This window comes from Monoraphidium neglectum (assembly GCF_000611645.1).
Source record: "Monoraphidium neglectum strain SAG 48.87 unplaced genomic scaffold scaffold01850, whole genome shotgun sequence".
Taxonomy (NCBI): domain Eukaryota; kingdom Viridiplantae; phylum Chlorophyta; class Chlorophyceae; order Sphaeropleales; family Selenastraceae; genus Monoraphidium; species Monoraphidium neglectum.
The window spans coordinates 1-11,650 of NW_014011778.1; the positions used below are offsets into that span (position 1 = coordinate 1).

The window sequence follows — 11,650 nt, forward strand, 5'->3', positions numbered from 1 at the left end:
CCCGCACCCACCATGACCATGTTGACCACGAGCTTCATGTGGGCGCCAGCACCAACCTGGAAAGTGCAGGGCACAGGCGTGGACTGAGGTCAGGTGGGAACGTTCAGATGTGCAGCAAAGGTGTGGCTGACGAGGGCATGAGGGGCCGCCCCGCTGCGGGCGGGCTGGCGCCGCGCGCCCGCCACGTGCCAACCCCTCCGTCCTGGCAGCTGTTGCTGCCGAACCGACCAACCAGCGCCCCGCTGCGGTCTGCCGGACAAGGGCGACGCACACACAACATGACGCTAAGGTTTGCAACACAGTACCGACGCCCAAGCAATCCTCCCAAACCAAGGTCTCAAACTGCAGAACACGAGACCGCACACAGTACATTACAGAGGTCCAACCCCTGGAAACAAACAGTTCTAAACAGACTCCTGCCGCAGTCACCCCACACTCACAACCCAGGCCGCGACAGCGCACTACCAAGCGTGGCCCTACCCCCGGTTTCCCGGCAGCTTCCTTCCGGTTTCCGCACCTCTCCCAGGAAGAAGGCCTTCTTGCCCATCACATCCAGCGGCCCCGCCGCGGCGTCGAACAGCGCCGCGTCGCCCGCGCACAGGAAGATCAGCTGCCCCTGCTCGGCTGGCCCCTTGGAGCCGGAGACGGGCGCTTCGAGGAACAGGCCGCCCGCGGCGCGCACCTGCGGGGGGCGGCGGCGGCGGCGGGCGACATGAGGGCGGGCGTGAGGCGGAGCGGGGGCGGCGCGGTCGGGCGCCGGGCGGCGAGGCGGGGCGGCGGCTGCGCGGCCGGGAGCGTGAGGGGCGCGTCAGGCACGCGTGCGTTCCCCGAGCAGTGGGTGAGGGGAGCCCGACGGCACGGGTGGCAGCAGAGAAATTGAAATTCTGCCCCCAGAAACGCTCCGCGACCGAGCAGCCGGCCCCGCCCCAGCCCCTCCCGCCGACCAAGACCCCCGGCTGGGGGCCGGCGGCGCGCTGCCGCGGCTGATAGTAGGCGCAGAGGCAGCGCCCCGCCGCCACGAACGCGAGGGCGTGCCTTTGCGGCGATGGCGCTCGAGGTGTCAGAGTCGACTGTGGACACATCCACATACCCCTTGCCAGGGGACAGCCCTGGGGGGTGCGCACATGCACGCGTGAGAGCGTGCTCAGAGAGCAGCAGCAGACGCAGCGGTCGAGCGGGGATCGTGGGCCGGGGGCAGCCTGCGGCTCGACGGTGTGTGTCGCAAATTGGTGCACGGCTCGCTGCCGGCAAGAGTTGCGGACGCACGAGGCGGGGCCGGCGCATGCACGCTCGAGCCCAACCGCAACCGACTGGATGGCACCAGCAAAACATGAAGTTTCAAAATGCTGGAGCATTGAGGGGGCGGCGGGCCCTCAGGGCACGATTCCGGCCGGCATCGGTGCCAGTCTGATTGATTCACCTATTCACCTTTTGCCACGTCCTCTGCTACAGCCAGGGCGGCCGGGGGGTCCGACAGCATCGCAAATGTGATCTCTGCCTTGGACGCAACCTCGGACGCGCTGCTGGCCACCTTGATCCAGGGGTGGGGGCGGAAGGGGGGAGAAGTGGCGGTGGCGGTGGCGGTGGCGGTGGCGGTGGCTGTCCACCCTCGTGCAAGGGTTGGTGCTGCCGTGCAGTGCACGAGCGGCGGCCGCCCGTCGCGCCGTTGCAGGGCGGGTGCTGCTGCATCGAAAAGCCGACACGGCCGCCGCGCGCGTGCTTGCGCCGCAGCCGGTCTGGGACGCGCGCGCGAGGGGCCGGCGCGGCGTGCGTCGTGCCGCTGCCCTCAAACGCAGCCCACCTCTGCGCCCGCAGCCTCCAGGGGTGCGCATTTTGCGGGATTGCGGTTCCAGACTACCACCTTGTAGCCGGCCTTGATCAGGTTGTTGGCCTGGGAAAGGAGATCAGGCCATTATGTGAGGCGATTGGGGAGCGGCGTAGAGGTTGGCCATGCCGTGCCATGTCGTTGCGCAGGAAGTGGCAAGGTGCATGGCGGCGCGACATGCAGTGGCGAGAGCATGCATGGAGGGGGGGGCATGAGGGAGTTCAGGAGGGATGCATGCGGAAGCCTTCCTCCGCATGTCGGGGCCATGAAGGCACATGCGGGCGCGGCTCGCATGCAAGTGACGCTCGTCGCTGCTGCGCCAGTTTTTGGCCCCAGTGCCCAAGCACCCAAAAAACCGAGGTCAGCCACAGAAGCCCCCCACCATGGCCAAGCCCATGATGCCGATCCCCAAGAACCCAATGGTGGTCTTCCCCGGCTCAGCAGTCGGCACCGCCGCCGCCGCCGCCGCGCAGACCCAAGTACAGCGTGGGGTGACGAGTGCGCGACCCTGCTCAAAGATCTGGGCCGCCGCGCCGCTGCAAGTACCCACGCCCGATGCGGAGGCGGGACGACTTCTGCATTTGAAAAGATGCGCCGTCGCGACTACATGGGATCCAGCGCGCCTGCTGCTGCTGGCACACCGTTGTGCCGAGGACTGCTTGCCTGCAAGCGCCTTCATTGTGTTTAGGTCTTGTGAAAATATTGAATTGCGTTCACTGTGATAGAATCAGATTCAAGCTGCCTTGATTGACGACTGCTGTCACCGCTGTGATCAGTTTTCCAGGTCAGCACCAGTGGGACGGCTGCGCACTGTACAGTTGCAAATCGCTGTGTTTCGTATGTACGGCGCCTGAGCTTTGTAGAGACGTTCATCATTTGGCCCGGCAAAGCAATTGCGTACATACTCTGCTGTACTCTGCTGGTGCCGATACCGGGAGCGACAAGGCGCGACCGGGGGGTTGGGCAGCGCCATGGTGGGCCGGCGCGCGAAAAGCCAAGACACAATGTTCGTGTCAAGTCACAACTATACTGCACTGGTCTGCAAAGTGGTGCACCAATTACCTGCATTCAACGAGCTTCCTGGCCAAGACTTCCAAGCAAGACGGATGCTCGAACCGTTACTGGGCGATATGTGTGTCGATTAATGCACCGCAAATGTTGACCTACAGGTGCGGCAAGCATACCCAGCAGCAGCGCCCGAGCGGCCAGTCGCCGAGCCCGCCGCTGCGCCGCCGGCTGCACGCGACCTCCCGCAGTCCTCCCTGGTCGTCCGGCTCGCTGCGCTGCACCCTGCGCGCCTGCCCGCGCCGCCTGAGGGTGTGAGTTGGTTGTCGTAAATTGAAGCGGATCCCGCCCATGGCCCCTTGAGATGACAGACACCTGGCACCCGGGGGGCTGGATATCCCAGCATCGCCGCGCGAGGGCGCTGAAGGATAGGGCAATCGTCAACCGTCAGTGATGGGCAGCCGCGGTGCTCGCATCTGCCCAGCTCTGCAGGTATCTACGTGCACGTACGGTCTGCGCCATGCTGCGCCGCACGGCGGGCCTGACGCAGCCCCTGCTAATTGCGGGGCTTCCCTCGATGTCCGGCAGCAAGCTGCGGTGCGCTGCGCGTGCCTCCCTTCCGCACCCCCTGCGATTCTGGATGGCCGCGACCGACGCTGCTACGGCCACAGGGACGCGCGAAAATGTCCTTGTACCTGTGCTGGGTTGCATGTGTGTGCTGAAGTTCACTCGAGCTGCGGTGAGACCTGGTGATTAACCTTTCAAGCACTATGTTTGGTCACAGCACTGTACATTCGGCGTGGCAATGCTTGAGATTGCAGCACCCTCACGCATTATGCAAGGGGGTGCTGCGAGTTCAGAAGCCACGTGGTGCTGATGTCGCCGGCCACTGTGAACCCCCCTGCGACCATGCTCAACACATTGCACTAAGATTGACGCAGCAAGCCATGGCATCTCTAGCAGCGTGAATGGGGGTGCATGGGCATGTCGCTACCTTCGCTGGCTGTCGGCTGTACAGCTGTGGGCAGCGGTTGCACATTCAGCTCGTCATCAGGCGTCGCGTGTTCTGCGATGTATTTGGGGTACTTATACATTACCAAGTTTAAGATTTTTGTTGTCACAGAGTGGAAGCATGTCCGCGAAAGCGGTTCATAATGGTGCGCGGCGCGCAAGCATGGGGTGAGAAAGCAGCGCCGCTGCCCTGATCAGCTGTCACTGCCACTCAGGCTTGTGCTGTATGTGAAACAGAGGTGCTTCGAGAAACCACAGGGCCGCTGCAAACAAGAGCGAGAACTAAAGGTTGGCTGCACCGCGTGCAAAACTGTCTCAAAACATCAAAAATGAAATGGTGACGAGCTCACGAAGACTTGTCGAAGGCCCCTGCACTCCAGCGCACGCACAAGTCAGGGGGCCCTGCACGCCGGCCAGCCAGCCGCCCGCTCGTACACGCGCAGTGTAGCGTTCCCCGTCACGGCCGCCTCGCGAGGCCAGGGCTGCCCCGCGCGCAGTGCGCCTCGCATTGTGCACACGTCAATCCAAGCCTGGGGCGCTAGATCTTGTCCACGTGGATGTGGAACTTGATGGCGTTGAGCTCGCCACCCTGCTTCTGTGGACGCACAGAGGCGTGGGGATATCAATCAGGACCTTAGGGGAATGGTGATGAAGATTGCTGCCGTTCGTCCCTCAAAAGTCAGGCACACGCGCACGCGCGCGCTGGCTGTTATCAAGCCCACCGGCTCAAGACCCTTCTTATGCGGACGCAGCCGCCAGCTCGTGGCTCCTTGCAGCCGCAGCCGCCAACCACGCTGCCGCAAGATTTGGACCCGGGCCCACTCACGCCGCTGCCCATCCGCCTGCCACTGAACCTCACCCTCCCAAGCCCGCAACACCCAAACGTCAGGGTAACTCAAGCCCCGATGTCACACCTGCACGTGAATGAACTCGGGGCGCGCGCGGATGTCCAGGCCGTCAGGCTCAAGGGCCAGGCGCGTGTGCCCGATTGCCAGCACGCAGTTGGAGACCTGGGGCGTTCCGAACAAGGATGGGTCCGAATCAGCGGCAGCGTGGAGCGTGGGGCGGGGGTGGACGCCCAACGCAGGCGCCCCTGCGAGTCTCTGCATGCTCAAGCTAGCAAAGTATCCCTCACAGGCGTGGGCCATGCGCTTTCGGGTTGGGATTTGTGCGACGACCGCAGCTGCAGAGGTCTCACCGCGTCGCCGCCGATGCCGGTGAGGCAGGGCACGATGCCCTCCCGGATGCGCTGCGCCAGCGCCGTGCACACCACCTGCACGCCGCTGGTCGCGCCCACCTGGGGCACGTGCGGGCGGCGGCGTGGGCGAGCCCACAGTGTGCGTCGGTGGGAACGGACGGCCCGCGACTTGTGCAACTCGTGCTGTTGGGCTTGCGCCTCACTGGCGCAGGCCAGGCGCACACATCGGAAGCCTTGCAGTCTTCGCGCCGCCTGTCGCCAGCATACACGTGCACGCATGCATGCCGGCGTGCCCGCCCAGCCCTCTGCTTCTCAGGACCCATCTTCTCACCGCGGCGTAAGCGCAACATCACCCGCAGCTGCCCCGCACTCCACCGCCGCTGCCACGTGCTGCCCCGGCCCTGCCCCGTGCTCCCCTGGCGCTGCCCCTCCGCCGCCCCACCTGCATCTCCACGTTATTGGGCGTGATGGGCCAGCCCAGCGGGTGCTTGGCCATGTACAGCGCCACAGAAGGCTTCTCGGGGGTGCCCCCCTCCCTGAAGGCCGTCTGGAATGTCAAATCGTGGCCGTCGTTGGCCAGGTAGCCTGGGGGTTGCGCCCGAGGTTCGAGGCGGAGCGGGTGAGTTTGGGGGTCGCATGGAAAGGCGGGCGGACCGGTGGGGTCATGCCCAGGCGGCGCCTGCTGAGGCGGTTGCAGCGAAGGCGTGCGCAGGCATGTTGGGGCCGCAGCGGTCCATCCACAAGCAAGCTGCCAACAACAAGAGGTATATTGTGCTAGAGGTGCCAGAAATGACAAGAGAGCGCGCTTATGCACCAAGTCCTGCGCCCGGCGCGAGCGAGCTGCATGCGCCCCCGGAATCGCGGCCGCCTGGGGACACCGCGCCCACCCCGCGCAATGGAGACGGCCTTGACCGCCTGGTTGATGCACTGGCTGCCAGTGCACAGCATGGCGGGCGCGTCGCCCGCGCGGCAGGTGTGGGCGACCTTGCCGGCGACCGCCTTGACGTTGCTGGCAGCAGACACCTGCGCTGGGCGCGGGCGGCGGCGACGCATGGCGTCCGTTGATGCGTGCGCGGCGCATGCTGTACGCATGGCGCATCATGCACACACACACCAATCACTTGTGGCTGCATCCTCTCTTATGCCATTGAGCCATGGCTCCATGCTCAGCAACAGTGGCTCGTTGCAGCACACCCACCTTCACAAAGGTGGGGCCACCAGGCTCTTGCGGCGGCATAGGAGCCTGCCCCGGGCGCAGCTGCGGCTGCGCGGCCAGTGCCACTGCCTGCTGCGCAGCTGCAGCCTGTGCCGCCGCCGCGGCCGCAGCGATTGCCTGCCTGAAAGCCGCCTGCTGGGCAGCTGGGTCCTCGGCAGCCGCAGGCGCGGCGACAGCGGGAGCATAAGCGATCGCTGCCGGGGCCACTGCTGCGGGAGCTAAATGTGCTGCCTGCTTGTCCGCTTCGCTGTAGGGCCCAGCGCGCTCTGGAGAGGCCGCTGCACGCCTCTCTGGGCCCGGCATGCTGTGATCAGGCGGTGCACCGCCACAGGCTCACGGCAACAGTAAAAATCGGCACAATCTGGACGTTGAAAAGTACGGTTATGCACGAGAGAGGCGGCACTCAGCGAAGATCTCGAGACTCAGACTGCTTGTGAGGACGCCGCAGCATAAACGTGCGTGCAAGCTGGCAGAAAACGAGTACGGAGTATGCATGGACTGGGATATCGCTTTGCAGGAAACACCAGCGACCTGCCAGGTTGCCGGTGGCCAGGCCAGGCGAATGTGCAGGATGCCGAGTCAGCAGCCGCCCTCACCTGCTTACCCACGTGTAAGCAGGACAAACTGCATCAGGCGATGCCATAACTTACAAAAGGCCATCATTCATGAAATGAATAGCGGCATAGTCATATGTCAAGTCAATGCGTTCTTCTGCAATCATCAACACTTTTTCACTTGAATTCGAATGCACGTCTGAGACCAGGTGTGCGAGTTGATCATTAGCCAGCGTTGAAACAGCATGGTGTGCTCGCAATGTGGCGGCCCCTAGATCGCCACATGCAGCCGGTTAATAACTGGTCGACGGCAGGGTCTTTCCCTGACAGGATTGCAGGTCCAGCAAACAGTGCTCCAGACCGCACACGCATGCAGCACACATCATGACGTATGGCATGCTCTCCATGTTTTCAAGCCCGAATACTGCCTGTAGCCCGACTTCCATCCTGATACTTTTCACATGCGTTGAACTGGAAGCCGCAAGGCATGACCATTACCAGGCATCCTTCAAGACTCAGCCATGGTTGAGGTCACCCCGTGCGGTGCCCACTCGGCCACGCTGGCAATTTCATGCGTGAATGTTGGCAGACTTCCTTGTTTTACAGGTCAACCTTGATCGTTCGCTCTCTGTCAATAGTAGAAGGAATTAGTCTGCACTCAAAAGCAACAAACATGTTCAACGTCGCAACCATAGCAGCAGAAAGGTACTTGCTGCATCCGCGAATGTGTGCCTTCCCTGGGCCTTTGCCTTTGGGCGCCGTCAAACAGGCACCGACCGCCCTGCAAGAGTCAAACAGTCACTTTTGCGTAAAGTGTGCGTGCGGCGGGCCGTCCTGCTGCACGGGCGCACAGAGCTCCCATGCATCGCCGCTCGTTTTGGTGGCTGGCCGCAACATCAAGGCGGCAACAGTCATGTGAACGCCAGGATATCAGCGCCGCCCAACATCCACAAACCCCCCGACCGTGGCACCGCCGAGCCCCTTGCTGTACCAAGTGCCGGCACCAGGAACCCACGTGCTGGCACCATAACCCCACGGCCCATAACCCCAGCCGCCCCAGCCCCAGCCGGGGCCGACCTGGGCGGCCGCGGAGGCGCCAGCCCAACCGGCGCCCACCCACCCGGGGGCGACCCATCCGGCGCCTGCCCAGCCGGGGACCCACTGCGCCGCCGCCTGCTCAGCCTCTCCCTTGGCCGACTGTACCGCAACCTCCTCCTTCGTGGACAGCAGGCGGCGCGCTACTGGTGCGCCCATGGCCGAAGCCAGCATTGCGCCGCAAAGGACGCCAAACACTGAGGGTGCCCAGGAGGGGCGCGGTACAATGGTGCTGTGGTGAGGACCAGGTGGGCTATTCTGAGTGCGTGCTTGGGCGGCGGGGCAAGGGGCAGCATGGTGCATGTGCAGCGAGCACGGCTCGACAGGACAAGCCCAATCAATAATATTCAGAACTGTGCCTTTTTCAAGGCTCCGGCACAACTCACAAACAGTCGTTGCGACGGATCCGCGACCCATTTTGCACCGTTGAACGCCGAATGGGGCGTCGTTTACATTTACGTGGAATACAGATAGTGCAAGACCATCTATGTGAGGTTTTTTGTTTCTTGTCTGGTTGCCCATACACTGTCCAGCGGTCCGGCGGCCGCGGATGCTGCAGAGCAGGTGCCTCACATTCCGGGATACTCACTAGCCCGTTTTGACCCTTGCCACCTGTCCAGGGAATATGTGCCCTCTTCCAGACACCGGTGATGACTGCAATCAATCCGACCCTTGCAGGCGAGCGGGCTCCTCGCTCTGGGCTGGTGATTCCACTCCTCCACTCATTCAGCTGGCCGGACGGGCCGAGAACTTCCTTGAGGTGTGCACCCGTGACTGGCCACTGCAAACCTGTCACAGGTGGCGCAGGATTCCATTCACAGCTGGCATGGTTGAGCCACACTGAAGCCACGAATGGTCTTGGCAAGGCCACAGCTGGTGCACGGGCCCCATGGCCTTCATGTGACTGGTTGGCCTCAAAGAGTGTGGTGTGCGGTACATTAATGCAGCCCGCACCACACGCCTGCCTGCTTGCCAGAGTGGCACGCCTTGAGTGCCTGGATGCACGGACTGCTTGGACAAGGTGCGTCGCAGGCAGCCGCTGCCCCGTCCTGCAGGATGCGAGGAGAGCTCCCCTGCGACTTGCGTGTTCAGGGAAGGAGCACACTGGCAGGACCATGAGCACACCATGACCAACGGCGCATCCTGATGCAATCCCTTCAGCACTGGGCACTGGCTGCGCTGAACATTTTATGCTAGCGGTACATCACTGCTCGTGTTGGAATGACAAGCAAACGAGCAGCGCCGTTTGTGCTCGCCGGTTGGAGGTGTGTGTGTGTGTGTTTGTGTGTGTGTGTGTGTGTGTGTGTGTGTGTGTGTGTGTGTGTGTGTGCGCGCGCGCATGTGTGTGTGTGTGTGTGTGAGCGCGCGCACACGCGCGCGCGCGTGCGCGCGCTCGCACGCTGGGAGGCTTGCTGTTTCAGTCGTTACCGTACTTGGGATAACACGGTGCTTGCGGGGGCGACCCCCTGCTGTGCTTGTTTGTGTGGGGCTGCCTAACCAGGCAACAAGAAACTGGTGGAGCATTTTTTTTTCATCGAGTGCCCCTCGATCATAATTCTCAAGGTTTCTCCAGTGGGCAAAGCTTGGGTGTGTGGTGTGCGGTACACATTGACCCAAAGCGCAGCTGGCCACATTGATAGCAGCTTGTGCGTGACCGGCTGACAATAGCATTTCTGTTTTCTTCGCCACTCGCTTTGCACAGCTATGTAGTTCATCATCAATCCTGTGCATGCCCTCCATTCAACGATCAAATTGCGGATGGGCGTGGTCCTGGCGACCACGGGGTGCACCTGGTGGCGGATGCGTCAACGTGGTGCGGAGCGCGGCGGCGAGCACATATCTTCCCCCAAGTATATGCTGCGCGAAAGAGGATGCAGGTACCAGAAGAGTCAAAAAGTGAGACTCTGGACTGGACACGGCCTGCACACGGACACATGGAGCTCCCTTTTTTTCTCAGTGTCCGCGCCTCACTCTTTCTTCGGCCTGTCGGCAGGTCACGGCGGAGGCCGGTTGGCCCTGCCAGCGTAACTCGCCACCATATATGACGTCGAAGGCCAATGTTGCGATCGCCTTTGACGTTGGCTTACATTTACTCACGAAGTACGCACAGCGCAATCGAGATCGAGAGCTGTGCAACGAAGAGTGTGACGTTCCTGCGTTCGGCTAGCAACGCGTGCGCAAGCCGTACTAGTAGCTGCGACGTGTAACAGAAGTCTATCTCAACTATTTGGAGTCATAGTCGGTCGTCACCCGCTCACCGGGAGGGCAGTTGCAAGTGTGCGGCAAGCAGCAGAGTGTTCAAAGTGAGAGCCGTGAAACTTGAGACATGGACGTGCTGGCCGAGGGCGCTCGCCGCATGGCGGCGGCAGCTGTGGCGCCTTCGGCGTCCCCGTTCGTCATGGACACGCCCAATGTGATCGGCCTCCTGCTCAGCGCCCTAGTCGCCTTTATAAGCGGCCCCGGCGGCCAGGGGGGCAGCAGCTTCTACGTATGCGTGTTCTGCGTGCTGCTGAAGTTGCCCCTTGCAGAGGCGGCCGGCACGGCGGCGTTTGTCGTTTTTGCGGGCTCGGTGGCCAGCGCGCTGTCTGCGATGGGCCGGCTCAACCCCGCATCAGCCAAGCCGGCGCCGCTGATCGACTACGACTCAGGTGCGCAAGCGCATTGCTGCGCCCCCCTTGCGCGCGCCGTTCGCCGCTGGCCATGCACGCAGCCGCGCACTTGCTGCCGAGCGCAGGCTGCTGCGCCAAGCGGCCGACGCCGGCGAGCGGTGTCCGACGATTTCCTACAGACATGAGTAGAGAACCTCGAAAGGGCCCACCGGCAACGCATAAGCCTGCCGGCTTATATCCCATGACATGAAGCCCGCTTGGCAATCCATGAAGCCCGCTTGGCAATACCTGACCTGACCCGCTCGGACACCTGGACGACACGCGGCGCTCTCCCCGCCCACGCTGCCCGGCCCCCTCCCCACCCCCCTCGCTATCCCCCTCCAGTCTTGGTCATGCTGCCGCCGATGCTCCTGGGCATCGCCTGGGGAGTACTCGTCAACGCCGTCCTCGCGGAGTGGTGCCTCAACCTGCTGCTACTGATGACGTGGGCCTGGATGGTGTACACCCTAACGCGCTCCCTCATCCGCACCGTCCGCCTCGAGCGCCGCCGCAAGGCGGCTGCGGCCGCCGCCGAGGAGCGCGCTGCGGCGGCGGTGGCAGCCGGGCCTGTGGACGCAGCAAGCGGCCGACCCGCGGAGGCGGCGGGCGGCAGCACAGAGGCGACCGCCACGCCCAGCGGCGCCGCGGCGGCACCGCTTGCCCCGCCGGCCGCGGATCACCGTTCCAGTGACACTGCAAAGCCCGAGGGCGGCGCGTTCGCAGCATGGGCGGCCGGCGCCTTGCAGGCCCTGCAGGAGTGGTGGGCCGTGCAGTCGCCCGCCAGCTTCGCATTAGTCATCCTGACATTCGCGCTGCTCGTGGCGTTCTCGCTGGCCAAGGCGGCCGTGGCGCCCTGCTCAGGAGCCTTCTGGGGGCTCATGGGCGGCCAGGTCGCGTCGAGCGCCGCGCTCGTCGCCGCCATCACCGCGGCGCTGCTCCGACGCCAGCGGCGGCGCGCGGAGCTTGCGGCGGCTGCCGCAATGGACGCGGCGGGCGCGGCGGCGGGCGGCGCGGACGCCGACGCGGCGCCGGCCGTCGACGCCGGGACGGTGCTGCTGCTCCCGGAGACGCGCGCCGGCGCCGGCGCGCGCCCCACCG

General features: G+C 63.9%; 4 protein-coding genes across 4 annotated transcripts; 1 reads left to right on the forward strand and 3 right to left on the reverse strand.

The window, feature by feature from the left end:
- Nucleotides 1–337: 337 nt before the first annotated feature.
- On the reverse strand, nucleotides 338–2,222 carry MNEG_9191 (hypothetical protein; the record flags this gene model as incomplete). The annotated part of the gene is made up of 6 exons (XM_014042334.1): nucleotides 338–342; nucleotides 481–682; nucleotides 1,024–1,109; nucleotides 1,429–1,531; nucleotides 1,802–1,891; nucleotides 2,208–2,222. The coding sequence occupies 6 exons, from the start codon at nucleotides 2,220–2,222 to the stop codon at nucleotides 338–340; spliced, it is 501 nt and encodes a 166-aa protein (XP_013897788.1).
- A 2,157-nt stretch (nucleotides 2,223–4,379) lies between these two features.
- Nucleotides 4,380–6,092, reverse strand: MNEG_9192 (hypothetical protein; the record flags this gene model as incomplete). The annotated part of the gene is made up of 5 exons (XM_014042335.1): nucleotides 4,380–4,436; nucleotides 4,756–4,851; nucleotides 5,040–5,138; nucleotides 5,482–5,624; nucleotides 5,927–6,092. 5 exons carry the CDS (start codon nucleotides 6,090–6,092, stop codon nucleotides 4,380–4,382), a joined length of 561 nt encoding a protein of 186 aa, XP_013897789.1.
- A 1,647-nt stretch (nucleotides 6,093–7,739) lies between these two features.
- MNEG_9193 (hypothetical protein) lies at nucleotides 7,740–8,078 on the reverse strand (the record flags this gene model as incomplete). The annotated part of the gene is made up of 1 exon (XM_014042336.1): nucleotides 7,740–8,078. One exon carries the CDS (start codon nucleotides 8,076–8,078, stop codon nucleotides 7,740–7,742), a length of 339 nt encoding a protein of 112 aa, XP_013897790.1.
- Nucleotides 8,079–10,230: 2,152 nt separating this feature from the next.
- MNEG_9194 (hypothetical protein) lies at nucleotides 10,231–11,243 on the forward strand (the record flags this gene model as incomplete). Its single annotated transcript, XM_014042337.1, has 3 exons — nucleotides 10,231–10,552; nucleotides 10,898–11,106; nucleotides 11,241–11,243. The coding sequence occupies 3 exons, from the start codon at nucleotides 10,231–10,233 to the stop codon at nucleotides 11,241–11,243; spliced, it is 534 nt and encodes a 177-aa protein (XP_013897791.1).
- Nucleotides 11,244–11,650: the final 407 nt, after the last annotated feature.